Raw genomic sequence first — 27,086 nt, 5'->3', positions numbered from 1 at the left:
TTCATGGATGCGTTTTGAACTTTGATATAGGAAGGGGAAGAGGAAGGCGACGAGGACAACGATCCAGACTGTGACCCAAAGGTGAGCAGATCAGTGCTGCTGTCGGTTAACTTGAAGGCAGGGTAGGTATGAGGTCATGTTTCTGAATGGAAAGTGGACTGTAGTCTATTAAGGTCTTGAATAAATCTCTCCCCACTGGCATTTCAATAGTGCACGTAATTTCAATGCACCTTTCCTAAGAAACGTTTATTTTTGGTTCTGACCTTTATTTTTCCGAGTTTCAGGCGAAATAATCCTAGGTTCTATTTTAATGGCACGTTATCTTGGGCATTTAAAAAAATTTTTTTTAGAAGCACTTAACATTACTTATTATTGCTTGTATTCTTCAGGTGGTTTTCTCCCCAAAGGAAAGCTTACAAACATAGGTCAGTTTTTAAATCATCTGAATGCAGGAGTGCACAGGAGTGGGGGAGCAATACTCTTAGGTCCTCCCAGTCATCTCTTTGCTCCAGACCTGAGAGTCCCAGTTTCTTATTCCTGGGAAGTTGTCCTATGGACTTTATCTCCCACAGAATGCTTAGTATGTTATCAGAGTTCATTTGGAACTTCTGGTTTCTCTTTAATGTATTTATTCATTTGCTTATGCTGTAAAAATACTCAGAAGGTACTTTAACCTAGTGAGCAGGTAACAGAGGGTAGTTAAAAAAATCACATACTCTAATAGGTATGAATTGGTGTTAACGGCTAAGTATAAATGGAATTAGTATTTTAGAATAACTGGTCTATTAAAAGGCAAAAATAATTGGTAATATGACTTAACAAATTGCTTGGCTATTTTAAGATGATAGCTTAATGTGTTCACTTTATGGAGTTCATTCTACGATGTAAAATGGGGGCTTTTATTTTTTAGCATTTTTGTGACTTGGTAATTTTTTTTTAATTTTTATTTTTTTTTTGCTTTATAACAAATTTAATCAGTTATACATATACATATGTTCCCATATCCCCTCCCTTTTGCGTCTCTCTCTCCCACCCTCCCTATCCCACCCCTCCAGGCGGTCACAAAGCACCGAGCTGATCTCCCTGTGCTATGCAGCTGCTTCCCACTAGCTATCTACCTTACGTTTGGTAGTGTATATATGTCCATGCTGCTCTTTCACTTTGTCACAGCTTACCCTTCTCCCTCCCCATATCCTCAAGTCCATTCTCTAGTAGGTCTGTGTCTTTATTCCTGTCTTACCCCTATGTTCTTCATGACATTTTTTTTTCTTAAATATGTGACTTGGTAATGTTTGAATAAATAATTTGCCATCATTTATTTTTTAAAATTTGGCAGAAATTTTGACAGAACAGTGAGATAATATGATAATTAAGATAGTTAACTACTATTGAAAAATAAACTGAAGCAGGTAGAAAAAGATAGATTGACTTGTTGTTTTCCTTTAACAGAAGGATCAAAACCCAGCAGAGTGCAAGCAGCAGTGAAGCAGGATGTATGTGGCCTTGAGGATAACCTGCACTGTAATAGCCTAAACACAACTATTATTTACTTACAGCCTTATGTTTTTGTATTTTCTTGGTAGACTTGTTTTTTTTTAAAGGAAAGGAACTGATATTTTAAAGACCAAATTTGTTCTACTTAGCATTTTAACTAGTTTTTCTGCCAGATACATTGAATGCACAAAGTCTCTCACGCATGTTTGTTCATTGCTACATATTTGGTTCTTCCTGGAGTATTTTTATCTTGTAACTATTAGACTACGGTTATGGAAATGAACAGCACTGTGAAAGGAACCGGATTTTTCGTCTTGCTAATTTTTTTCCTGAAGAACCACAGCATTGTTTCAGCGGTAGTTGAATGGGTTTACGTCCGCCTGCACTAGCCCTGCCTTTCATTACTTTGTTACAGAAATACAGTGGCTTTTATACTAAGACCATTCAGCATTTCAAAAACACCACTTGTCAAGACAAGTGTATGGTTAAGAATTTCCAGTAAGACCTCACCTGATAACTGAGATTGTTAATGGAGTTTTGTATTTCAGGTGACAGTTACTATAAAGAAATCTTACTAACTAATAGTATGCTTATTGGTTACCACGGGGAGGTGAATAAAACCTAGTATTTTCAGAAGTTAAGTCTCATTATTTTTATTTTAACTGTACTTTTTACATTTAACCTCCATTAACTAAGCATCTTTTCTTTGTGGTAGGGTCTACCTTCTGCTTCCCTGGAAAGGATGAATTTACATCATTTGACAAGCCTGTTTCAAGTTTTTTGTTGTTTGTTTGCTCGTTTTTGTTTTTGCAGCCTAAAATAAAAATGTCAAATATAATTTTAGTTCTCCAGAGATATAATGTCTTAATTTTGTACTAATTCAGGTAGAAGCAGAGGCCTAGCTTAAATTATGTACCCAGTTTACCGCATTATTGAAGAAAAGGGTGCCAACTTTGGAAGAGGTACTACATCTACTAATGAGAGAGTATTAAAAAAGAAAACAAAATCTTAAATGATTTAATGTTTTTAATTGAAAGATTAAAAGGGTAAATTTTATTTCCTTTGGTCAGAACTAGATAAAAGGCCCCAAGCCTCTACAGTTAATTCCAATTCTTATTCCTTAAAGTATGAGTGTGTCATTTACCCACGCCTTTTGTTTTACTATGTATTAAAATGGGTAGTACTGTTTACTTAACTACCTCACAGATGTGTTAAGGCATATTAAGTTAAATTTTATGAAATGTTTCTCAGTCTCATCAAAAGCTCAAAAGTTTGGACCTATTTGTACCACAAATGTATGATATTCAGCATTTTATTTATACCAAGGTCTGATAGTTAAACTGGAAAACAAAGATTAAGGACCTTTGTTCTGGATCCAGTCAGGCAACCCTTGCACATATTTGTGTGGCTCCTATTTTAATAGAAGTGAATGGAAGCGCAACTGTTTGAAAAGGTCCAAGAATTTTTTTCCAGCTCTTTTAATTATGACCATATTGTAGTAAATACTGCAGATACCATGGGACTAAAGTAGAAATAAGACCATTTTTAGAGGGGGGAAATGCCATTAAATTAGAGACTGTAGAGCCACGTTTAAAATACCTCAGGCTAATTACTGTTACTTTTGGGGATGAACTTTAAAGCTTTGACAGTGAGGATGGACTAATTGGGTTGTAATTATAGGAAGGCCTTAGAGTTCCTGCTATATTAATAAAATTACATTGCGTTCCTTTTTAGAGGCGATAGAGCTTCTGTTTTAAAAATTTAGTATTAAGGTCTTGGAATGTAAACCCATTGTGTTCTTTGTATAGTACTGTCTGCTTCTCTCCTGAGATTTTAATTAACTACTGGAAATCCTTAACCAATTGCAGTAGCTTATAGGGGGGAAAAGGGGAACATGCCATGAAAACACCTGTTTTTCCTCTTTATTTTCAAAATGATTTTGGTTGTTTTGATTAGACATTCTGTGACTTTTTTTTTTCCTTTGTACCCATAGCTCACCTGAACACAGCTTTTTCTGAACTGAAAATTTTTAATCTAAAGATAGAATCCCATTTTTAATGAACTTAAAGAAGTAGCAAGATCACTATCTTTTTTTTCATTCCTTTAGGAAATAGCTGTTGCCAAAGTGAAGAGTTAGATACTATTTCGTCTTGTTATATAAGGGGGAATGTGGTTTGCAGAGGAATTGTTTTTTTAAATAAAGTTGGAGTTTCAAGGGATATCAGTGTTCATCTATGCCATCTCTCCAGTTTCAAAATGGTTCTATTCCATTCTAGAAATTTGACATATGTAATTTGAAATCCTTAATAAAATTGCATTTAATTTTATAAAATGTACTGGTGATATTTTGGGTGGTTTTTAAAAAAGAATGAGTATATACTTTTTTTGTTGTTGTTCTTGAAAGAGTGGAGAGTAGAGATGTTTTGAGTAGGCTGTTCAATGCTTAGGCCATGCTGGCCTGTAAAGTGTGTCATTTTAAGAGCAACCTCCCGAGCTCTGCTAAATCGTGTTTGTTATTGGAAGACTAGACAGAAAGGAATTCCCTCGTTCTACAGATCATACTCTGAGTTAACTCTAGATGTTTTTGAGGCCCTTCGAATTTTGTCTTTACATTTTCAGTTTATAGTATTCTCTAGCCCAGGCAGTGACTACCAAGTTCTCCTCTAACTATTTCTTTTTAGAAATGGTAAAATCCCATATGATCACCTGTAAAGTAATGCTTAAATTTTTTTCTTTTTATTCAAATATGGTTATAAGCAGAGAACAACAGTTCCATAAATTGATTGGTTTTTAGTTTAACATGGATCTCTGAACGTTATTTTATCTAATTCACTGAAGCTGTATTAGTATTTATGTGGCATAAAAATGTCTTAATTGTGTGGAATTGGCTTACAGAGTAGTGCTTTAAAACGTGGGATTCTACCTCTGTTTCCTTTTTAACACGTTTAATAACAACACATAAACCTTAAAAGGACACATTAGCTTAGATACATTTTAATTATTCTGTGAACGGGTTAATGGTATTGATTGGTGTATTTGATAAGGCCCTTAAGATAACTGAATTAACTGTATATTACTGCTGCTTGTAAGACAGTGAATTTGTGGGTTATCTGAGTTGTAGGCCATTCCCATCATTGAAAATAAAAATAAAACTGAATCATTGTGAAAACCTCATTGTACCATGCAGAAATATTAAACTATTTAATATTCAAATATTCTTTGCTTGGTTTTAGGGCTTGGTTTAGAATTTGAGTCCTTTTTTATGAGTTAGTCTTATAAAAATTTTAGCCTTTATATTTTTGACTATTTAAATCAAGGCAAATGTTATTTCGATGTACAGAATTAATGGATAGAAGAAGCATACATTCTTTATAGGAACCTTAGGAAAGAAATCATATGCTCACGTAGATTTTAATCTGCACTGTATATACTTGGTAATTGTGAACTGGATTTTGTTTTGAAAATCCGTGTTTATAATTAAGGTAGTTTGCTACTTAAAGCACTAAGTCTCTAATAGCTGAAAAGTAAATGTAAATGACAAAGATGAAATTAACTGAGATTAACTTATATAGTGGTGATATTTGTATACTGGTTTAAAAGTCCAGATGCTAAAAATATAACTTGGAGAAAAAGCCAAGTTTTTGGATTAATTAAGGATTACTTACTTCAGAGAAATGGGAACATCTTTGTTGGAGTGTAGAATTACTTTATTTAAGGATAAATGTTTATTAGAAAACAAATTGTATTCAGTTAATTATATTTTCAAAAAATACAATATACGCGCTATCTTGTGTTTCTTCCATTTGACGTTATATACCATAATTTGTTTTTCAGTTTTTTAAAGAATTGAGGTATTGACTTAATTTTCTTAAGTGTAAAGTAAATGAGAAAACGGAGCATAACAATTTAGAAATAATAAATTGCCAGCAGGAAATAAGTTGTTAATCAAATTGCTTAATTTTCATATTGAGAAATAAGAGTTTATAGCTTTTGTAGATCTCTTATTTTGAGTTTTATTATTTTGAAACTCGGGGATGTGTTAGTTAAAAGCAGTCCTTTTTAGTTCTTCATCTGTGTGGGTGTTTTTTGTTTTTAAAGAGAAGTCTGCGTCTTCATTGGCCGGCAGGCTGTTTGAGGCGGATGGAGCGGGAGGGGTGGGGGGCCCCGTGCTGTGCCGGCCGTGCTTCACGGGCTGGCTCTTGGGTGATTTAGAACTCGCCTCGGTAGCGCTCTATTATCGCAGGCTTGATTTCCACCTGGTTGAAGGTCTGTGCCGTTGTAGACGCCCACCGTGCCCGCCATGTTGGGCAGGATGATCATGCTGCGCAGGTGCGTTGACCACCTCGGGCTTCTCCTTGGGCGGTGCCGCATAACCGAGCTTGCGCAGGCGCTTCGGCAGCCAGTGCTGTTTCCTCCGCAGGCGGCGGTGCGGCCGCCGCCACTGCCTCGCGCGCCATGAAGCTGCCTTAGCTGCTTCTAGGATGTGTCCAGCGGTGGGTCGAGGTCCAGGCCACAGTAGGTGAGCTCGTGGAAGGTCTGCTGCTTTCCACTTCTGCTGTCTTGTCGGTTCCTCAGAAAGGCTAGGTCTTCATGTATTTTACGTTTGAAAAAAAGAAGGAACTGGCGATGTGTTGGAAAATTCAAGTGCCAGAAGTGGACAGATTTCATAGTATTAATACTCACTTTTCCATTCATAATGAAGTTAAAGCAGTTGTTGCTCAGAAACTTTCATGGAGTGGTAAAAGTTTCTGCCAGAATACTCAAATCTTATGTAAGAGCTTTCAGCTGGGAAATCACGGATGAGTAGGAATTTGTGTAGTGATGGGTGGAGCCTCCGAGCAGAGAGCAGTTCAGGTGAAGGTTTTAGAGGAGACACACCATGAGGGTCGGTCCTGAAGTAGGACAAGCCATGGCACTTTCAAGGCAGTGAAAGAATGGATGACATAAGGGGAAAAGCCATGGAAGGCTTAGCTGTAGAAGTCCTTTTAAAGGGGTTTTCAAGTGAGGATGGCTTTTCCATGAAGATAACTTTAAAGTAAGACATGATTAAGACTAAGAGTCAACCATTCGTAGGTAAGAACATTGGGGCTGGTTAGAGGCTGGGTCTAAAAGTAGGGTAGAGTGTCAAAGTAAGGGATGAAGGTTTTGGGGGTTTTTTGTTTTTTAAATAATAGATTCAAGGCTATCTGCAACGAATCCTCTTAAATTCCAGATTGCTTTTTGCAAGGAAGCCCTTATGGATATTGCAACTTTTCTCTAACTCTAAAATTACAATAGTTGAAAGAATTCCTGTACATTCTTTGCTCAGAATCACCATTTATTGTTTTTGCTACATGATTCTATATTCATGCATATGTCTTTTTTCTATAGTACTCGACAGAGTTGGAGACATTGTGCCCTTTTAGCCTTCAAATGCTGTATTTTTTCAGTAGGAAGACATTCTTACAGAATCACAGTATGATTAATCAGGAAATTTTACTGTGTAATCATAGTTCATTTTGATGCTTCAGTCATCTCAGATTTGATCAATGGTATCCTTTTACAGTTGGTTCCTGTGTGCTTTTGGTGTGTCCTTCATCATTTGAGCTCTTGCATACTTTATAGCTCAGAAAGATTTTCTGGGATCATCTTGGGCCTTTTTGTACCAGCTCTGAAACTGGCTATTTCCCCAAGGATCCCTGGTTCCCTTTAATGGGGAGTGGTACTTAGAAATCAAGTCTAGGTGATGGGTTTGCTTGTTCGTGGGATGTTATTATTTCTAGATCTTTTCAGGTGACTTATTATTTCTAGGTCTTTTCAGGTGACAGACTTAAGAAATACATTAAAAACTGAGTACACACTGAATATTTCAAAGTTAATCCAACACAATAGGATTTTTTTCCCAGCCTTACCCCAGTACATATTTGTAACTACCTTCAAACAGGTGGGGTTAGTAGTAGCTGATCCAGCTGGGAATAGTAGGTGAGGTTGCTCTATAGGAATAAGAAACCATGAATAAAAGTGGAAAAGATTTTAGACTGAAACTTTGGCAGCCCTAAATAAACGACCCTTACCATCTGTTTTTAATGAATATGGGAATAAAATAGTTGATACATTGGATAGTAGAATGGTTAAATATAAGCTTCGGAGTTAATCTACCACTTGTTCTTTTAGTTTCACTATTTTGATGTCTTGTGAAAGATGGTAGTGGGCACTGATGAGAGAACACATTAGTTCTTGAAGTAGTTCGGGAGTACTTAGAACCTGATATATATAATGAGCAATTAGTAAACATGCTTCCTAAACATAAGAAAACCTAGAATTTGTGGTTGGGATTACCTTTCATAATAGGTTCTGGCAGTTAATTTCAGAATTAGTTGGGGGTTTTTTGTTCTGTTTTTGTTGTTGATTCTAAAGGCAAAATGGCTTCTGGCTAAGAGGTGTTCCTACTTGGTGTACAAAAGAACCCTGAGACTAAAACTGGATAATAAATATAAACTTATGCCCCCATTTTGAAGGTTTTTGATGTTTTTTATAAAGAGATAAGAAAAATAGAAGAAAAGAATAATTGATCCCTGGGCTTTTCTGGTGGCACAGTGGTTGAGAGTCCGCCTGCCGATGCAGGGGACACGGGTTCGTGCCCCGGTCCGGGAAGATCCCACATGCCGCGGAGCGGCTGGACCCGTGAGCCATGGCCGCTGAGCCTGCGCGTCCGGAGCCTGTGCTCCGCAACGGGAGAGGCCGCAGCAGTGAGAGGCCTGCGTACCGCAAAAAAAAAAAAATTGATCCCCCTTACCTAAAATCAGTCTTCAAAATCTGATTTCATTAAAAAAAAATGCTGACTTATTTCCTTTTGTGAAGTCCAGAAATCATCTAGGGTAAAACTAAATGAAGTTTGACTGTATTTAGATACCTCATGCTCCAACACTTCCAAGTCGTCATTATTTAGCCCATCCGTTTCCATCCCAAACATTTATTAACCTGGATCCCTGGACCTTGTGGGTGGACAGTGAGAAGTGCCAGTCTTCAGGTCAGATGTGGGTTTAGACCTGGATTAGGCTAGTTGTCTTTTTGCTGTTTGAGTTGGCTTGGTGAGTGGACCTAGAACCTTTAGAGCAGCTTGCATATCTGCAACCTGCCCTGTTTAACCTACATTTGTACTGTTTTCAGTTATGCTTGGCTGTCTTTTCTTTCACTTCCTTCTGGGTCTTGTGCCCATACCTTATTAGCTCAACAGTCTCTGTTTCATTGAATTAACACGTACTTTTTTTTGGTTCTTTAGTTCTGAACTGGTTTTGCCAGTTCAAGGAGGACTCTAGGAATGCTTGTTCACTGCTGGATTCTCTGATTTCCAGTGTGGAGCCAGGAAGATGGTAGCTATACAGGAAATTTTTATACAGCCAGTGCGTAGATGGAGTAGGGTTTATCTGGACTCCTTCCAATTTACCAGCCATAATACTGTATGGGGCCATGTAACAAGTGACTGATTCTCATTAGTTCAATCTCCTAAGTCAACCAAGATGCTCCAAGTCCCTTTGTAGTTGTCACATTTCTGCATACTGAGTTGCTTATTTTAGGAAAACCAATAAAACCACAAAACTGGACCGTGTATATTCTGTGAACTCAGAGGGGCTATGAGAATGTGGAGAGTTGAATCAATTGTTGCAGTTACCTAATATTGCATAAAAAAGCCACTCCCCAAACTTAAAGCATCAACAAGGTTTATTTTTGCTGACTGTGCTTGGGTAGTTCATTTCTGCTCTACTGAGTCTCATTAGGGGCAGCTTTGAAGGATGGGGACGAGAATCATCTGAAGGCTCTTCATACACAGGTGGTCAGTGCTGGATGAGACTTCAGCTGGGTTGTGGCTAGAACTCTACCTAGACACTGTTTCACAGCATGGTGGCTGGGTTCCAAGAATTAGGCAAAGTTTTATCCTACCCTGGGAAGTCATCACTTCTGTACTCTATTGGTTATAGTCAAACCCACCAGGGTTTAATGGGAGAGGACTCTACATCTTGCTGGAGGAATGATATAGTTTGGGGAAGGTGAGAGGAACTGGAATCTTGTAGTGGCCACAGTTTGTCTTTGGAAAATACAGTTGGCTATAATAGTATTGATAAAACAAAAGCTACAATAGTTTCCCAAAATGAAACATCAGGAAAGGTTAAAGTATGTATTGTACGCCTGTTTATGGAGAAAGAATGTTTTACTTTATTATACTGGAATCTTATCATTTGAATTTATCTGGACAATTGAGGTAACCAAATGTACACATAATTAGCTCACTCTGATCATTAAAATGTCAAGCTTGATTAGTAAAAGAACCGTAAATGGTAAGTATACGATGACCATTAGGTACATATTTCTTTTCAAAGGTTGGGTATATTACATAGTTTGGGGTTCAGAAGAAAGCTTCATTGCTCTACTGTTTGTATTTCAGACTAGGTGGGACTTTGCATTATAAATCTTAATCAGCATTAAAAAAACACCCAAATGTGTATTCAGCCATTTAAGGTAATAGAAATAATGTTTTATTTAATCTTAATACTTGTTTGAAAATGGTAATTATTCCCTCTCGACATGTAAGGGTAAAAGGTAAATAACGGGGCTGCCCAGCTGATCTTTGTTAGAGTCAGTGTTTGATGTCAGCTGATCTGGCCTCTACCGTTGCTCCCACGTGCTCTGAGAGCTTCATCCTCTGCTTTGTTTTCCTTGACACATGGCTTCCGCCTTTAAAGTTGCTTTATCGTCTGAAATGGCTGCAGCCACTCGTACCCATCATTAGCAGGTTTTAGGCAGCAGGCGGGGCTGAAGGAGGCAAAAGACTCCTGGCATCCAGCCATCTCTAGAGATGGGCTTACGATGTGCGCTTTCAGCACAAACGCGGGGCTGCTTGATACAGTAGACCCTGGGTGGAGCAAAGGCTGGGATCCCAGCCACGTCAGCCATGCACGCTGAAGAGCTTCAGGTTTAGTAAAGGATTTAGGATATCCTGGAAAACAGGAGGCAAACGGCTGCATTTCAGAAATAAGTAAACCAGTTCCAGAAAGGTGATTTAGGAATACAACCCGAAGATGAGTTCTGATTGGAGTCTTAGCCATCTTTCGCTTTGTCTTACGTGATAATCTTTCCCAGAACCCCTGCGTACACAAGTGAAGTTGAGACAATGACTTAAGCAAAAGTGTAAATAGAATCTCATTAGAAACAAGAACTGCTGAATGTTCCAGTTTCTGATCTGTTAAAGGATGCTGAGAGTTAAATCGTTTGTAGTCATGCGTTGTGTGGCGATTTTGTTGCCTCTCACCTGGGGCCTCGCTTTTCCTCTTAGGTTTAGTGGCAGTGTGGAAGCTTGCCATAAAAAGGTTTCCTGGGTTCTCTCTTTGGTAAAAAGTGTTCCTCCATCTTTCTGGGCCTGGCCACCCCACAGAATTCTTTTATTCCATCTCTTTTGCTCTTTGGTTCTCTGTCAGCTGTCATCGGTGATGCACCCTCCACCCTGCAGTCTTGGTCTTTGAAACCTGAGTTCCTCTTCTAAAGTAGCCTTGCCATTTACAGCAGCACCCAAGCAAGTTTATCATACCACCTGTTTTCCTGTATCCTTGAATTTTTGGAAGGAATTCTCTATACTCACTGCTTTTACTTTTCCTCCTCTACCACCTAAAAAAGGCCTTTGCTTATTTACTGATTTATTCATTTTTTTGCAGGTATCAGTGATCAAACTGAAGTCTGTTCTCAGACTGTGTGCTATGTTGTAAAAGAAGACTACAAAAGAGGGAGTTCCCCCATGTATTCTAGTCCCTTAAAAGGAGAGATTTGCCCACTGGCTATCCGTCAGGTATTTGAGTTCCAGGCAACAGGAGCATTTACCTAGTTTGAGTAGAAGTAGGTTTAGGACATTAGGTGTTTATGGGCTGTTACTGGAAGGCAGAGGCTTGGATGCTAATCTGCCAGGGCAATGCTCAAAGTAAACCTGCAGACAAGTTTACCAGTGCTTCCACTGTCAGTCACTGAAGTACCTGGTGCTTCTCTGCTGCCATCCCTGAAGACCCAGAAGCCCGTATCAGTACAGTGTTGCCTGCTCAAATTGTTCCTGAGGTTTGGGAAAAGCAAACACAGCACAAAGTGGATAAGTGACGAGCTCACTTAGGGTTGAGTGGAAGGAGAGTCTACATTGTAAGGGCAGGTAGGGCCTTACATTTCTGTGGAGGGCTTTTCATGCTAGAATAAGGAGTTGGGATGTTCTCTTACATGGACAGGAGGAGACCGACATTTTTCTATCATGATTTAGGAATGGAAGTGGTGGCAGTGTAGTGTATTAGTGTGGATTCGAGTGGCTGGGCTGTTAGAAGAGCGTGAATGAGAGAAATGAGAACCCAAAATTAGGCTGTTGGCACAATAGAAAGGACAGAGACGGCTGATTGACAGTGTGTGATCTGTAAACGGGTTGTAATAGCCCTGTTTTGAACACAATTCTCAATTGCTCTAAGCTGTGTTATACAAATTGGTCACTAGGAGGCACAGTTCATCAACTTGGGGTGAAAAGGAAGGCAGCTAGAGGGACGCATCTGTGAAGAAAAATAGTTCTGTATTCAGTTGAGTTGTTAACCTTTTCATCTCAGCATTTTGGAAATAAGAATCTTTATAAAATTTTTACTGAATAGAATTTTTAAAAATGAAGACATGAATGGCTAAGAAGTCTAAATTGCAGTCTGAACGCAGGCCTTTATGCACTAATGAAGGTGACCTGACTTGTATTTTCATGATTACTTGGCTTTTAACTATTTCTTAAAAGACATTTGAACTTTATCCAAATCTTTAATAATGATATTTTTCATGAGTTTCTACTTTATATTGCAAATTAGGAAGTGTATAGATTAAAAGCTTTATAATCTTGTAATCAAGTTGTAAATGGAAGTAAACACTATAACTTTATAACTTCTGTTAAATGTCTTTAAGCCAGTATTAATGAACTTCTAAGGTATCTGCCAACTAAGGAAATTCTATCAATTCAGTTCCATTACTATGGTTTTTTTTTTTTTGATTACTCTTACTAGCAAGCAATAGGATGATGTATAAATAATCTCTCAATATTAAGCTGCATGCTGCTCGGGAAAAGGAAGGTTTGTAGGACGTATTTTAGATAGCATTTATAGACTATAGTAGCATTTAAAGTTCAGAGAGGCCTAGCATGTATAGTTAATTCAATTTTTTAAAACTATCACCGGGGCTTCCCTGGTGGCGCAGTGGTTGGGAATCCGCCTGCCAATGCAGGGAACGCAGGTTTGAGCCCTGGTCTGGGAAGATCCCACATGCCTCGGAGCAGCTGGGCCCGTGTGCCACAGCTGCTGAGCTTGCGCTCTGGAGCCTGCAGACTACAACTACTGAGCCCCTAGTGCCACGGCTGCTGAAACCCGTGCCCCTAAAGCCCATGCTCGCAACAGGAGAAGCCACCTCAGTGGGAGGCCCGCGCACCGCGGCAACAGGGACCCAACGCAGCCAAAAATAAACTTACTAAAAAAAAAACTATTACCAAATACATGTATTGGTATGGCAAGTTTTAGAAGTCTTTTCATAAATTGTTACAGTTTGAAAACTTTAAAAAGTAGGATGCATTATGAAAAATCAAGCATTTGAAGACATTTTCTTTTTATGACAGATACGGGCTTTTGAGTCAACTTAATATTTCTACATATGTTGAGCTCCTGTGTGCCAAGAAATGTATTAGGTGATTGGGACATATCAAAACAATGATCTTTGACCTCTTGGAAGAACTGACATTCTCTAGGAATGGGAACAGAAATAAGCAATAGGCATTATAAATTATTCAGTTATGTTAGGAGGTAATGCATGCTATGGGAAAAATTAAGGGAAATAGGGTGGTTGCAGTTTTAGAGCGATTAGGAAAGCCCTCATTGAGATGACATGTGAGCAGAGACTTGAAGAAAGTGATTGGGATGTCTTAAATAGATGATAATATAGGTGATAAGACAACAAGGGTAGAATCGGGGAGGCCATGGCAGTATTTCGGGGGAGAGATGATCAGGGTGGTGACGAAGTGGAGAGAAGTGGACAGAATACAGATGTGGTTCGAAGGCATAACCGATGGGATCTCTTGACTCAATTTGTGGATTGGGTACTGGAAAGCGAGTAAAGGATTTTTGCACGGCAGGCGTGCTCCTAAACATCTGCTGTCCTGGGGTAGGAGTGCAGTGGAGATGCCAGTGATTCAATATTGTAAAGTTCTATTCAACGAAGATATGTCCCACACTACTATCCTGCCAAACACACCTTCACAAGTACCTGGAGGTCCAGGTTTGAAATTCAGATCCTTAAAACTTCCTTTCTTGAGAGGAAGCTGATCTTCTGCCTGTGTGCCACTTTCCTTGTCTTCCCACCCCTGCCTCTGAATTGTATGGCAAGGGGCCTCCTGCACGTTTGTGTGGACATTCCTAGCCTGCATGTTCACAATCTGTCCACCTACCTCACACACCAGTGCACACAGTGGTCATGTAATACTCTGAAATAGCCGAGGTCATTTAGGCAGGGTATTTGGAGTGAGTACCTGGAGTGTAGTCTAGAACAAGTATGAGTTCCAGATAGGCATGTAGTACTGGCTCTTCAAAGCTCGGGGCTCCTTTTGTCTTGTTCTAAGGGCAGTACTGCTGCAAGGGTTTTGGCCTGAGCAACTGTACAGATAGAATTGCCATCAACTGAGAGGGGGACTGCAGGTAAGTAGAACAGGTCAGGGTGAGGAGATAAGTTTGGAGTGCATATATTCTAGTTCTCTATTAGACACCCAAATAGTACTGTAGAGAAAGGGAAAAGGAAAAAATTCAATTTACAGTAACAGTGGCCTGGAATATATAAAAACTGAAGGGTATCTTTCATTACAGCCATTCTAACCAGCTAAGGCTCTTTAAAAAAAAACCATGAACTTTGACTTCAGACCCTTACTGAACCAGTTCTACCCAGGAATTTGCTTTAACCAGTCATATATAAGCCTATGGACTCCATCCTAGCCGGCATGCTATTTTTTTATTTGCAGAAGCTCTATGAACCATGCTTTCTGTGATCCAAAATCCCCTCAGACTTTTCCCTCTAGCGAACTACTCAGTGCATGTCTTCACCAGTATGTGTTCCCTTGCCTGGGGGTGTTATTTTTTAACTTTGGTAGTCTTTGTTTTATTCTTTGGCAACAAGCAGCTGGATATAAATTTGGGAGTCTTGGGCATATAGATCTTATTGAAAATAATAAGGCTGGATGAGATCAAGGGAGTGAGTGTAGGTAAAAGAGCCAAGGGCTGAGCTTTGGGGCACTCAAAAGATTGGAAAGAGGAGGAACCTGTAGAGGAGACAGACAATGACCAGGGAGGTGGGAGGAAAGCTAAGTGATGTCCTCGAAGCCAGTGAAGAACTATCCTAGAGCAGAAGATGATCAACTCTCAGATGCTGCTGATACACAACTTGATGCAGCCGGCCATAATATCCACTTTGATTTGAGCCTTTTCAGACTTGTTTACCAAAGCAATGACTTGTTAGCTAGCTTTCTAAAGTTTAGTAATTGTTAAGTGACATTCGTAGGTTTTCATTATCTACAACTGAAGTTGTGGGTTTTTTTGGGGGGGGGCAGTTATTTCCTGTAATTCATTTTCTGCAGATTTGTCTTAAAAATGGTAATATGGCCATTTTTGTGAGTTGGTGGTGACTGGTGAAATTAAGAGCAAAGTTGTCACATATTTACAAGATTCCTATATTATACTACTGAGATTTCCAATAATCAGTTGCACTGTGGTTGGAGAAGGCAAACTATACTTCTGAGCTGTTCACAAAGTCAGTAAGTTGTGAAATACCCAACTGGAAATTCTGAGTTTTAAAGTCTCTAATTATAACAAGTGCTTTTGAAAATCGTGCTGCTGGTCGTTCAGACATTGTGAAGTAGCTTAGATAGGATGCATTTGTTGCATCCTGATAAACTGCAGAAGGATAGGAACACCAAATGTTGTGTTTCTCAAGAAAATGGCTTGGGCTTCCAGAATACATCTTAATGTTTTACCCAGTTCAGTTTGTATAGTATCAATTTTCCATATGAAATGTCTTTCCCAACTACACCTGCCCTCAGAGACTCTGAATTACACATTTAAAGGAAGTATCCTTTCTAAATGAGCTGAAGAATGGCATTCTGTTAAAGATGAACAGCTGGTCATGTGGAAATTCTCTGGAATGCTCACTTGTCCTGCAAAGGCAGGGGAGAAACTGAGATGTTAGGTGCAGTGTTTGTCATTCATTGGTATACAGAATTTTTTAAAAATGTAACCTTTTAAAAATGTAATCATGTAAAGAAATCTTTACATGACTTTGCCTTTCTCCTTAAAAGACTAATCCATCAACAATGTGAAGGCCCCGAGAGCCCACTAAGTGCAATTGAGTGGGTCTCAGGATTGTGCTGGAATTGTCCCATTTGCTGAAACATTGTTCCTTAGATTAAGATTCAGGACCCTCCCGTGTTTAAAAGTTATCCTCCGTTCTCGATTACCTTGGGATAAACCTGGAATTTCTTAAGCGTGACGCACAAAGACTTTGAATCTCTCTGCTCTCCAAGCACCTCTCTCCCTTCTCCGCCTTTGAATTCTTTGCTCCAGCCTGATGCAACTACAGATGAGCTAAACTCTCCCTTCGTCCTTCTTGAGTTCAAGTAGCAGCCTTTCCTCTTACCTTGGCCAACTCTGACTTATCCACCACCGATTTATTTCTTCTTTGTGTAATTCTTCGTATTTTCAGGGTCGGTACATAGTTGGGGTTCTCTGTTTACTTAATACATTTCCCCCAAGAGATTTGGTCTCGGCTTAGGCTCTTTATTCTGCCTTGTTTCCCAGAATTTCTATAGACATTGTTTAAATGGAGTAGGAGGGAGCTAGGGGCGAGTACCGCATTACTTTCCCCAGGTTACAGATAAATGAGATTACAAGAGATCTGACCCGTTAGGCGTTTGCAAAGAGAGGGACCCGCGGAGGCTAGCCTGCCGTTTGGAAGGCTAAGCTGCCTTAAAGTGTTGGGACCGGGCATTACCTGAATTTGTCGTTAGAGTTGAATTACTGTTGTGAGATATTGTGGGCTGTACGGATGGGTCAAGAAGGAAGCTAGAGCGCTTGTGTCACGGGTAAAGATTGGCAGTGCCCGCGCTCCTGGCTCGAGAAAAGGAAGGCGAGATGCCCTCCGAAGTGGTCCCCTTCCAAACGGGAACAGACGGTAGCGCTGTTGCTTTAACAATCGCCCCTTCGGCTCCAACAAGAGCTAGTTAGTGACCGTAAGCGAATCTGAGTGTAAAGGCACCGTGTCCTCTCGGCCTTTGTGCACTAAGATGTTTACGTAGTGTCCGGGGGAGGTACGCTTCCACGGGACTCCGCGGCTCGCGAGCCTCACCCCCAGGCTCCTTGCTCGCCCAGGCAGCGCCAATCCCCAGGGCTGGGTTCCCAATGGCAGAGGGTCAGCTTGGCGTACCAGGCACTGTGGTAGCTGTACCCGTCCTCGCAGCCCCATCCTCATTTTCTGAGGCTGTTAGCAGAGAGCCCCACCGGGAGGAGAAGCGGGACGGCTGGGGATGGCCTCTCGGCGCCCTCTGCGCCTCGGCATCCTTCGCTGGCCATCTCGGGCGCCCTCGGCTGTGGCCCCCGGCGGAGGAGAGGAGTTTCCGGGGCTCGGGTCCCTGCAGCCATCCCGGGGAAGGAGCGCGGAAGCGAGTGGGCGGTGAGAGGCGGAGCAAGGGACGCGGGGGGCGTGGACGCGGCCGGCTTTGGAAAGGCCCCAAGTTAATGAGGCGTGCGCCGGCGGCGGAGTGCCTTTCGGAGCTGGGCTTTCCCCCGCGGCGCGGGCGCCAGGAGCCGCCTTTTCCGCTGGGTGTCACTCGGGGGTGGGGGGGATGGCCCATTCAAAAGCGCCGCGAGGGGGCCCGGCCAGAGCCCTTCAGTGAGCGCTCGCAAGAGGACGGCAGAGGCCCGGCGGCTCGCAGCTCCCGGACCTTGTGGCGCATCAGGACGCGGCTGCCCTGCTGCCCGGACCCCGAGGAACCGCCGCCGCCGCCGCCGCTCTGCTTCCTGCGCGTTAGCCTCTGCTGCGCGCTCCGGGCGGGCGGCCGCGGGAGCCGTTGGGGCGAGGACGGCGCGCGGCTGCTGCTGCCCGCCCCGGCCCGGGCGGCTGGAAGAGGAGAGGCCGAGCCGAGCGGCGGCCCCCCCTATGCCGGGAGGATGTTGGAGAGCAGCGGCTGCAAGGCGCTGAAGGAGGGTGTGTTGGAGAAGCGCAGCGACGGGTTGCTGCAGCTCTGGAAGAAAAAGTGCTGTATCCTTACTGAGGAGGGGCTGCTGCTCATCCCGCCCAAACAGCTGCCACACCAGCAGCAGCAGCCCGGGCCGGGGCCGGCCGAGCCATCCCGACCCGGAGGCCCCGCTGTGGGCAGCCTCGAGCCGCCCGTCAAGCTGAAGGAATTGCACTTTTCCAACATGAAGACCGTGGACTGCGTGGAGCGCAAAGGCAAGTATATGTACTTCACTGTGGTGATGGCCGAGGGCAAGGAAATCGACTTTCGGTGCCCGCAGGACCAGGGCTGGAACGCGGAGATCACGCTGCAGATGGTGCAGTACAAGAATCGTCAGGCCATCCTGGCGGTCAAGTCCACGCGGCAGAAGCAGCAGCACCTGGTCCAGCAGCAGCCGCCGCAGCCGCAGCTTCAGCCCCAGTCCCACCCCCAAGCCCCGCCGCAGCCGCAGCCCCAACCCAAGCCCCAGCCGCAGCCGCAGCCGCAGCCGCTCCATCCGTATCCGCATCCGCACTTGCGTTCGCACCCACATCCGCACCCGCACCCACTACCGCTCTCGCAGCCGCACGGCCACCGGCTTCTCCGTAGCACCTCCAACTCTGCCTGAAGAGGGCAGCACCCGGGCCAGACGAGGTAAGGTCCCGGCAGCTCGGCTCCCGAGGGAGGTTCCGAGGAGTGGGGCTGGGGGTGGTAGCGGTAGGAAGCCTTTTCCCCCGTTCGGATCTTGGGTGGAAAAATGAGAAATTAATGCAGGTTTCTGGGAGGCGGAAAGAAGGGAACAAGCTGGAGCCGGGAGAGGCGGGGCAGAGAGGGGAGGGTGCGGGGTTCGGGCGGCGCAGGAAGTTCTCCTGATCGCCCGCCTGCCCGCCCACGCTGACCCACGCGTGTTCACTGGTGCGCTCCCCAGCGACGCCGCAGCTTCTCTCCTTGTCACCAGCGCCACTTGAGTGTGTCTGGAGACTCGAGGGAGCGACCCCGGTGTCCTTCTGAGCTCGCTTTGTCCACGGGACAGGCCCGAAGAGAACTGGGTCTTGTAGGAGTCCGAGCCACTTCAATCCGTGTCATTTCTTTCCAGGTTGTGAGGACTTGAGGAAGTGGGACGAGCACCTTTCTATTGTCTTCACTTGGATCGAAAACAAAACAGTCGCCCCGCCCGCACCAGACCAAGTAGTTTGGACAGAATACGACCGATAACTTGACGATTCCTCTTAGTTATTCTGCATAGTCTTCATCACAATGCAGGAAATGATTTCGAGTCCAGAGGCTTTATTTATGAACCTATGAGAGGATCTTCCAGTATGGTGGACCTTTTAGGAGCGATGATGTACTGTAATGTTATTTTAATGTATTTTGATTTATGATTATTTATTAGTTTTTTTTTAAAATGCTTGTTCTGAGACATTTCTGAATGTAGGCCATTTTCCAAAAAAGAAACTTTATTTTCAAAAACCTATTCCCTAGTAAGTTCTAATCTTGGGAAAGAAGAAAGTAAAAGGGTGGTGAAGGGAACACATCAAGAATTCTTTTTCAGAAGGTCTGACACTTAAATGTTATACCAGGTGGTTGAAATTAAACTCTGTGATACTATGTGGAGTTTTCTTTCTTCTTCTTTTCTTTTGAGTTTCTTTTTCCTTCGACACATATTTTGTGTAGAATGGAAGTTTAAAGAAGCTAAATGTTCAGAATTGTGTAATTATAAAAATCGAATTGCTTTTTCTAAAAGGAAATCAGTAGTAATGATAGCTGATTCAGAATATTTCAAACATAACCCAGCTGATGGCAAGATGATCATATCCTGAATATACAAGGAGGGCTGGGTCTGCTGTAGGAAAAGGCTTTCTTAGATTATCTATGTGTGAAGGGTTTAATAAGGAGTTTTCTATGATTTCTCAGTATGAATGCATTAGGTGTTTCATTTCAAAAAACATAGTGGGGGAAAAGAATTATTCCACTTGTTTGAGAGAACATTTGTGCTCTTAACCACAATAGATATTACCCTTCTCCAAGAGCTTTGCACACTTGATGTGAACCACATTTTCTGGCCTTTTTACTTTGTTCTAGAAGCATATTCTAGAATCTCATAGTTTAAAATACAGTTTGTAAATATTTCAAAGGACTAGGAGTCATAGCTTTTTGTTTTCATTCTGAGAATAATGTTGATCAGAGACACCAGCTGTTTTGCTTTTTATTGCTCTGTGAGAAATCCAAGGGTTATATGTTTTGTTGTTAGGTTAGCTAAACTCAGAAATTGAAAAAGGAAGGACTGGATAAACACTGGATTTGCAGTAAGAAAACAACCCCAGTCTTGTTTTAGCAGCGACTTGTTCAGGAGTCTGGGGGGTTGTTGGGGAGGGGGAGGGGGAGGTGGGGGAAGAGCATGTGCTTTTAAAGGTAGAACAAACCCTCTTCTGTGTTAAATCAAAAGGATGGTCAAAATCCACAAGGGCAGATGCTACTTAAGTTTAAAAAGAGCCCATAGATGCTACCAAATCCTCTTGCGGCTGAAAATCACTTCCTATCTGCCTAGCTTTACTAATGGGTCTCTGTTTACCATCATCTTTTCTGCAAAGTCTTGATCAATATTTTTCCAGCTTCCAAATTGGCATGGTCAGTATTGGACCACTGCTAAGTTCTGTAGTCAAGAAATGAAAATAGAATTTCATGCTAGAGATATCTTTATTCTCCCTCCATCTGAAAAGGAGTTTCAAGGTCAAATTACTTCTCAGTGCAATATTTAAATGACTGAAATTTGAGATCATAACTCAAATCCAAGAAGTGGTGGGGGAAATAAACGTCAACCAAATGGCAAGCAGAATTTAAGTGAACTCCCACTTGCAGAGGCTAAGTTGCAGTTGTGAAAAAATATATATGATGGGCATCTCAGAGCAGATCTCAAGAGTTCTTAAGTCAAGTTCGGTTTGATTTCTTTGGAACCACTGCTGTGCTTTTTAATAATGCCTCATTGTACTGTCATTTTAATACATGCAGATCATGTAACCCCAATTAAACCACAGCTTTTTTTTCCAGATAGAAGGATTTTTCTTTCAAATTCTCATGCTATAAAAAAATTAAAATCCATACCAAATACTTTTAAAATTAAGATTCTTGTAGGCTTTTAAAGGCACTTGTATGTTGTTAGCTTGCATACCGGCTAGGTACTGTTGTCAAAAAAAAGTATGCCCAGGCTCCCTCGTGGCTGCTAGAATTTTTTTCTTTCTCACAATGGCTCTGGTTTGTAATGTGGCCACCGGAATCGTGGTTCCTTGTATTATCTTTCCACAGCCCTTAGTCCTTGCTCTGCTGTGATATTTATATTGAGTTGACCCTCTTAGTGACTCTCTAGTCTGAACCCCTCTTAGCATTTAACTGTGAAACCTCAGAAATTAGAAAGGAGAGGAGGAGGATGGGATTTTTTCTTTATTTAACACTTATTATGGCTTAATAATTTTTCCAACACAACAACAACAAAAACCGCGCATACTTGACAATACCCAGCAAAACAAAATACAAATGCACATCATTTAATGTGTTGCTGGCTCTAGTTTACCTGTAAGAAAATGATACAAACCACCTAGGGTATTCTGAGGCCTGACAAATCACCTTCATGGAGAAAGGTGATTCTTCTTTCAACCCAAGAAAAGGAAGAAGGAGAGGACAGGTCCAGTAGAAAACATAAAATGTGAAAAGTTGGAAAATTAAAAGGAATGTCCCATCTGGAAACTGAACTTTTTGTCTTTGAACTTGTGTTGGCACCAAGCCTCTTACACAGTGAGTTCAATGACTATCTGTTGGGACAAATGAAAGAAGGAAAAAATGCCTAACTCCCCAGCACCCAGGAGGGCGATTTCTCTGGCCTCACACAGTGCTTCCTTCTCTACTTGCTCTCATGCGATTTCCTGAGGACAGCTACCACTGGGACCGGCTATGCATCATGACGGAACTCCTTGGACATACTTTCTTAGTGGAGATCCACATGGATCTGCGTATGCCCTACGGGGAGTGCTGAGGTCAGAGAGCGAATGGCTATAAAGGGCCCTTTCAAAGTGAACGTTCCCCTCATAGAGGAAGGGGGATTCTCTCATCATGTAGAAATCAAACCAACTTTATAACTTCATTTCACGTATTTTTTTCAATGGAGGTTAAAAAAAAAGAACGAAGCCCAGTTGTTGCTTAAAAGAGCTCCTCTTAACACGTTAGCACCGTTAGGAAGTCTGGCTTAAGCTGAGAGGCCCGTTTTAACGCTGTATTGCTCTCATATTCCAAACACTATTTCTCTTAAAGACTCTTCATTTAAGTCTGACACTATATGAGTTGTTGCCAGTGTGTGGGTTCAAACACATCACTTGTTTTCTGTCCCCAGGGAGAGTGACTTGGTTTTAGCTTGGCTCCAAGTGTTTACAGTGTCACGTTCAGTGGCAGGTTTACAAGAGGGATCTAAGACTTGAATGAAACTGGAGCAATCTCATAGAAAATAGAGCTTTGTAGGATGACGATGGGCCTGTGAACATTCCTTTTCCTCTTTTTTTTGTAAATGTCAAACTAATTCGTTTTTGCTTTACCAGTAAAATGCCCTCAGTAGAATAAAATTTAAATTTGGGAATTATAGAGCTCGATGAATCCATCAGTGATTCTTTCAAGAGAAATACACCTATTTACCTAAAACAACCTAAGATGTATTAATTGTGGAATTGGGTTGGATGGGTTTTTAAGAACTATTTTCTAAATTCTTGACACAGTTTAAAGGGTGAATTTTGATCTGCGGTGCCGAACAGCCAATCCAGATTTACATAAGATTGGATGACAGAGTGATCTGTGACTTTGTTGGCAGGACTCCATCTGTCAAATGGAGTAAAGGATCCAACAGGGTTTCCTAGAAAGGGCATTATTGTCCAATGAAGGAAGCAGAAGGGCCCTGGACCATTAGATGCAGCTGCGTAAAAACTACCTGTTCTGAAGCTGGCCTGCTGGTGATCAGCTGGGTGGTGGGGAAGCAGATTTTAACAACAGGTGGTCCTTCCAGACCATTGTATTTATTTTGAGAAGAAAGATAAGACAATTGTCTGTTACATTCCCCTGTCAACCTTCTGCTTAAAATTTCAGAATATGCAAATACGAGCTTTGAAAAGCAAGCATCACCATGTACCAAATGCTTTACAAACTATCACATTTGTGAACTTAATGAAGTGGTCGTCATTTGTGTAAACATGTCTCTTAAATGATTTTGGAGAGGTGTGATTTATTTTTCGTATTTTCAAAATGCATTCCATTTCAAATAAAGTATCTGTCAAGGCGACTGACCTGTGGACCTTTTGAAGGCCTTGTTCACCAGTCACGTGCGCTGCATGTACCTGTGGGAGCAATGTTCTAAAGGGCTTGGCCATTGTAAAGGCCATGACCACTCTGGGAAGAAAAAGACGATCTTCTGAGGTTGGAAATTTATTTTAAAAATTACCTGGTCATTTTGAATATAGGGTATAGAATTTCACTCAGGTTATTTGGTGAAATAATTATTGCTTTTTGAATGCTAATGAATTTGAGTTGAATTTTTCCATAGTGCCCAGAGGACAAGAAATGGTCCCTAGTGAATTAGCTTGGAGGCAATTCCTTCTTGAGTTCCAGAGAGATTTGAGTCCTAGGTCCCTTGAGAGGGTGAAGACTTGACTCTGGGAGAATCATCTTTCAAGCCGGTATCTGTAAAGCTTCCTGTTTTGTGTTGAGAGCAGAAGAGAGACTCGATTCTTTTTTCTTTTTTAAAAATATTTATTTATTTATTTATTTATTTATTTATGATGCGCCACATCTTAGTTGCGGCACGCGGGACCTTTAGTTGCGGCATGCAGACTCTTAGTTGCTGCATTCATGCAGGATCTAGTTCCCCTGTCAAGGGACTGAACCCAGGCCCCCTGCGTTGGGAGCGCGAGCACAGAGTCTCACCCGCTGCACCACCGGGTAAATCCCGAGACTCGATTCTTTAAAGGAATATGGCATATCTTTACTTACAATCTCCATTGGCATCTAAAAGTGTTTAAATCTTCAAAGACTTTAAAATAGGAAATTTGAAGGCATTTTTTATCTCTTAGCATAGCCTTACATTGAGAGCTTTGTTACTTTACGGTTTTGGTTTGGTTTGGTTTTCTTTTTTCATTTGTCCTACTTGGTTATGTGGAGGTTTTCTTGCCCTTTCAGAAGTCTGAGGTCTTCTGCCAGCGTTCAGCAGGTGTTCTGTGTGGATCATTCCACGTGTAGATGTATTTTTTATGTATTTGTGGGAGGGGGTGAGCTTCATGTCCTACTCTTCCGCCATCTTGATGCCTCCCCTGTTTGGTTTTGTTTTTAAAGAAGAAATGAAATCTGAGAAGGCAAATTACTGCCGTTGTGAGGGAATTTCAGGGGTACAATGTGAAATAAATGTGTGAAGCAGGCGGTAAAGCAGGGTTGCTAAGAGTCGGGATTTATGAGTACATGGGTTTAAGTCCCAGTTCTACCACTTACAGGCCGTGTAGAGCTTGAGTTACTTAACTTCTTGGAAACTCAATTTCCTTCTCTGTAAAATGGCGTTGATAAAGGTTCCCACCTTCTGGTTATTGAGAAGATTTAATAAGTTAGTAAAAGTGCTTAGAACAGTGCCTGGTGTGGCTATGAAAGGAAGCTTCCTGCATTTTAGGGCACATAAGCAGGTTTGGAGATCATTATAACCATGTGAATATATAATATATGGTGTTTTAAAGCTATGAATTGTATTTTCTGATACCTCAGCACTTCTTTTAAATTGTAAGAACAGTATGATGGCAACATTCTTGTTTTCAACTTTGAAAAAAGACAAAAAAGGCATTATTTATAGTACTACTATTTTCATTTGCTTATCACTTTCCAGTCTCCGTTCACACGCTTATGTATTTTAAGTGAGTTACAGTGAAACAATCAGAATACTCATATATGCGTCCGGAGAGGATGCTGTGGTGCTCCACCCAGATTGCCACCTGAGGACAGAGAGGGTACTCAGTCCCCACATATGAGACTGTTGGTGGCTGTCATGATGTCAGTTAGCCCTTTCCCTGGAATTGTCCTCAGCCTTGTCTCAGGGAGAGCTGCCTTGCCCTAGAACATACCCCCTCCTTGGGTGCGATTGATCCGTGGGGAGTGGGTACAGACCAGGCCCCGTTGTCTCAAGTCGGACAACTGTGAAGGGCCATCCCAGCTCCAGTGCTCCCTGGAGCAGTGGCCGAGGCCTGTCTCAACAAGGAGGTGGCCTTGTAGTTCAACTCTCCCTCCGCCCAGTCCTCCTTCCCTCGCTCCTTCACGGGTGAGGTTCTCAAGAACACCCCCAAAACCTCCTGCAGTCAAACGTCAGAGTGTGAAGAACCTGTTTCTCAGGGGATCTTGTCTATGACTGTGTGTGTGTGTGTATTTCCACCAGCATGCTTCTGTAGGAAGGCTGGTGGTGTTGGAAGGGGGTCTACAGCATAATGATTAACCTTATGCTTTAGAGTAGTTGCTCTCAACCTGGAGCGATTTCCTCCCCCAGGAGACTTTGACCATGTTTGGAGACATTATTGGTTTTCATAACTGGTGGTAGAGGTCAGGGATGCTGTCAAATGTCCAGCAATGCACAGGACAGTCCTCCATAACAAAGGATTATGCAACCCAAAATGTTAGTAGTGCCAAGGTTGAGAAACCCTGCTTTAAAGTCAAAAAGTCTTGATTTTATTAGCTGAATTCCCTTGGGCAAGTGATTTAATTTACTTTAGCCTCAGTTTTCATGAGTAAACTGAAGACAATGATTGTACCTGTCTCATGGAGTTGTGAACCCAAAATTAGGTAGTTCGCATAATGAGCTGTCACTGTTCCAGTCACAAAGTAAGCATTCAATACATGGTAGCTATCACCCTCATTATTATTTAAAGTGGTAATTTTAATGACAGCATAATATCCCATTGAGTCGATGTATTATTTCAGTCATTTGCCTATTGTCATCTAGTGAGTTTCTGTTTTCATGCTGTTTTCAACACTCCTGCAATAAATATCTTCATGCATACATCATATTGAGAAGAACATGGACTTGAATTCTAGTTCTGACTTTGTTTAGTCTTTTGACATTAATCTCTGAGCCTAGTCTATTCATTTGTAAGTGAGAATAACAGCCTTGCCCTTGGGGAGCTCTTATGGACATACAGTGAAGTGGCAGTGAAATCTACATGAGTTCAAGTCCTAGAGCCACCATTTAACCACCTTACTCACAGTGAAGCATTATGTAAATGAAAATATTATTATCCGGATACCAGTTTAAGAGGGATTAGATACTATATCTATATATTTATTATACTTACATATCTAGATATAGATATCGTATGTGTGTATAAAACACATATATGTATTCCAATCCAAATAATTTGGATTTAAGAAATAGGATGTTATCACAACTAGAAAAATAGCATCCAGTAATCCCTAGTTTTTTGTAGAACTTGAGCCAAATTTATATTTGTATTTAAGTGGAAGGAATCCTATGATCACAACATTATAACTGTCTAGAATTATTGACACAGAAAAACCTGAGTAATGAACTCACTGGCCACATGAATCTATTTAGCAAGGTGTTCTTCCTTGCTTTGTTTCTTTCTCAAAGACCTTGTTGGAAACCTTCACCACATAGAAAGGCAATAAATGCCATGGCATGGGTGCTCTTGACCCCTGGCCTTACCTGCCTACAAAGTGAGTCAGGTTATCAAAGATGGCACAGGGTGGGGCAAGAGGGCTTTGAAGATTTAGATGCTCTAGGGTGGGCTATAGATGTAGGCAGGTCTCCTTGGTCTGAAGGTTGTTCTTCAGACAGGTTGTTTTATTTTGAAGGGATTGTTAGGACCTGAGGACAGAAAGGACCGCTTTGTCACCCCTTAATGCAGAGTCACAACTGACTGCTCTGAGATAGGGTCCGTGTGGGAGTGACTTGCTCCCTGCCCCGGGCATTCACCTGAAGTATTGGATGGTTAGTTAGATGCCAGAAATGAAAACTTGAAAAAATAGTCGACGTGGTTATTTGCATAAACCCTGCCAAATTCATTTCTAGCAGAGTGGGCAAACATACTCCGTAGTCCTTTAAGACCTGACAGCCTGTGCTTCTGAGGTAACTGATAAAGGAGTATTCAACTACTGTACAGAAAGCAACAGGAAATGACTCTGGAGGGGTTTCAAGGGTTTAATGAAGTCACTGTCCTCCTTTGGCTTTTCTTCTGAAGCTGATAGTTCATCCAGTTCATCTCCTTTTGAAGCTGACAGTTCAGTTATTTTGCAAGTATTTTGAACT

At 41.7% G+C, this 27,086-nt stretch overlaps 2 protein-coding genes across 5 annotated transcripts in view; both read left to right on the top strand.

The window, feature by feature from the left end:
• NAP1L1 (nucleosome assembly protein 1 like 1) overlaps nt 1-2,332 on the top strand; it is a 32,579-nt gene extending 30,247 nt beyond the window's left edge. For 2 of the 4 annotated variants that reach the window (XM_082634590.1, XM_082634587.1), the window contains 2 exons: nt 31-81; nt 1,450-2,130. In XM_082634590.1, the coding sequence (XP_082490716.1) occupies nt 31-81; nt 1,450-1,485 (87 nt within the window). In that variant the 3' untranslated portion in view covers nt 1,486-2,130. Of the gene's footprint in view, nt 1-30; nt 82-1,449; nt 2,131-2,209 lie in introns of those variants that run through there. The other 2 variants (XM_082634589.1, XM_082634588.1) reach the window with 2 other exon arrangements.
• A 14,650-nt stretch (nt 2,333-16,982) lies between these two features.
• Nucleotides 16,983-19,372, top strand: PHLDA1 (pleckstrin homology like domain family A member 1). Its single transcript, XM_082636131.1, has 2 exons — nt 16,983-18,418; nt 18,861-19,372. The coding sequence occupies exon 1, from the start codon at nt 17,286-17,288 to the stop codon at nt 18,390-18,392; it is 1,107 nt and encodes a 368-aa protein (XP_082492257.1). The 5' UTR covers nt 16,983-17,285; the 3' UTR covers nt 18,393-18,418; nt 18,861-19,372.
• Nucleotides 19,373-27,086: the final 7,714 nt, after the last annotated feature.

Source organism: Mesoplodon mirus (genome assembly GCF_964341445.2).
Source record: "Mesoplodon mirus genome assembly, chromosome: 11".
NCBI lineage: Eukaryota > Metazoa > Chordata > Mammalia > Artiodactyla > Ziphiidae > Mesoplodon > Mesoplodon mirus.
Note: the sequence above shows the minus strand (reverse complement) of the source record. Positions and strands in the feature narration are given on the sequence as shown.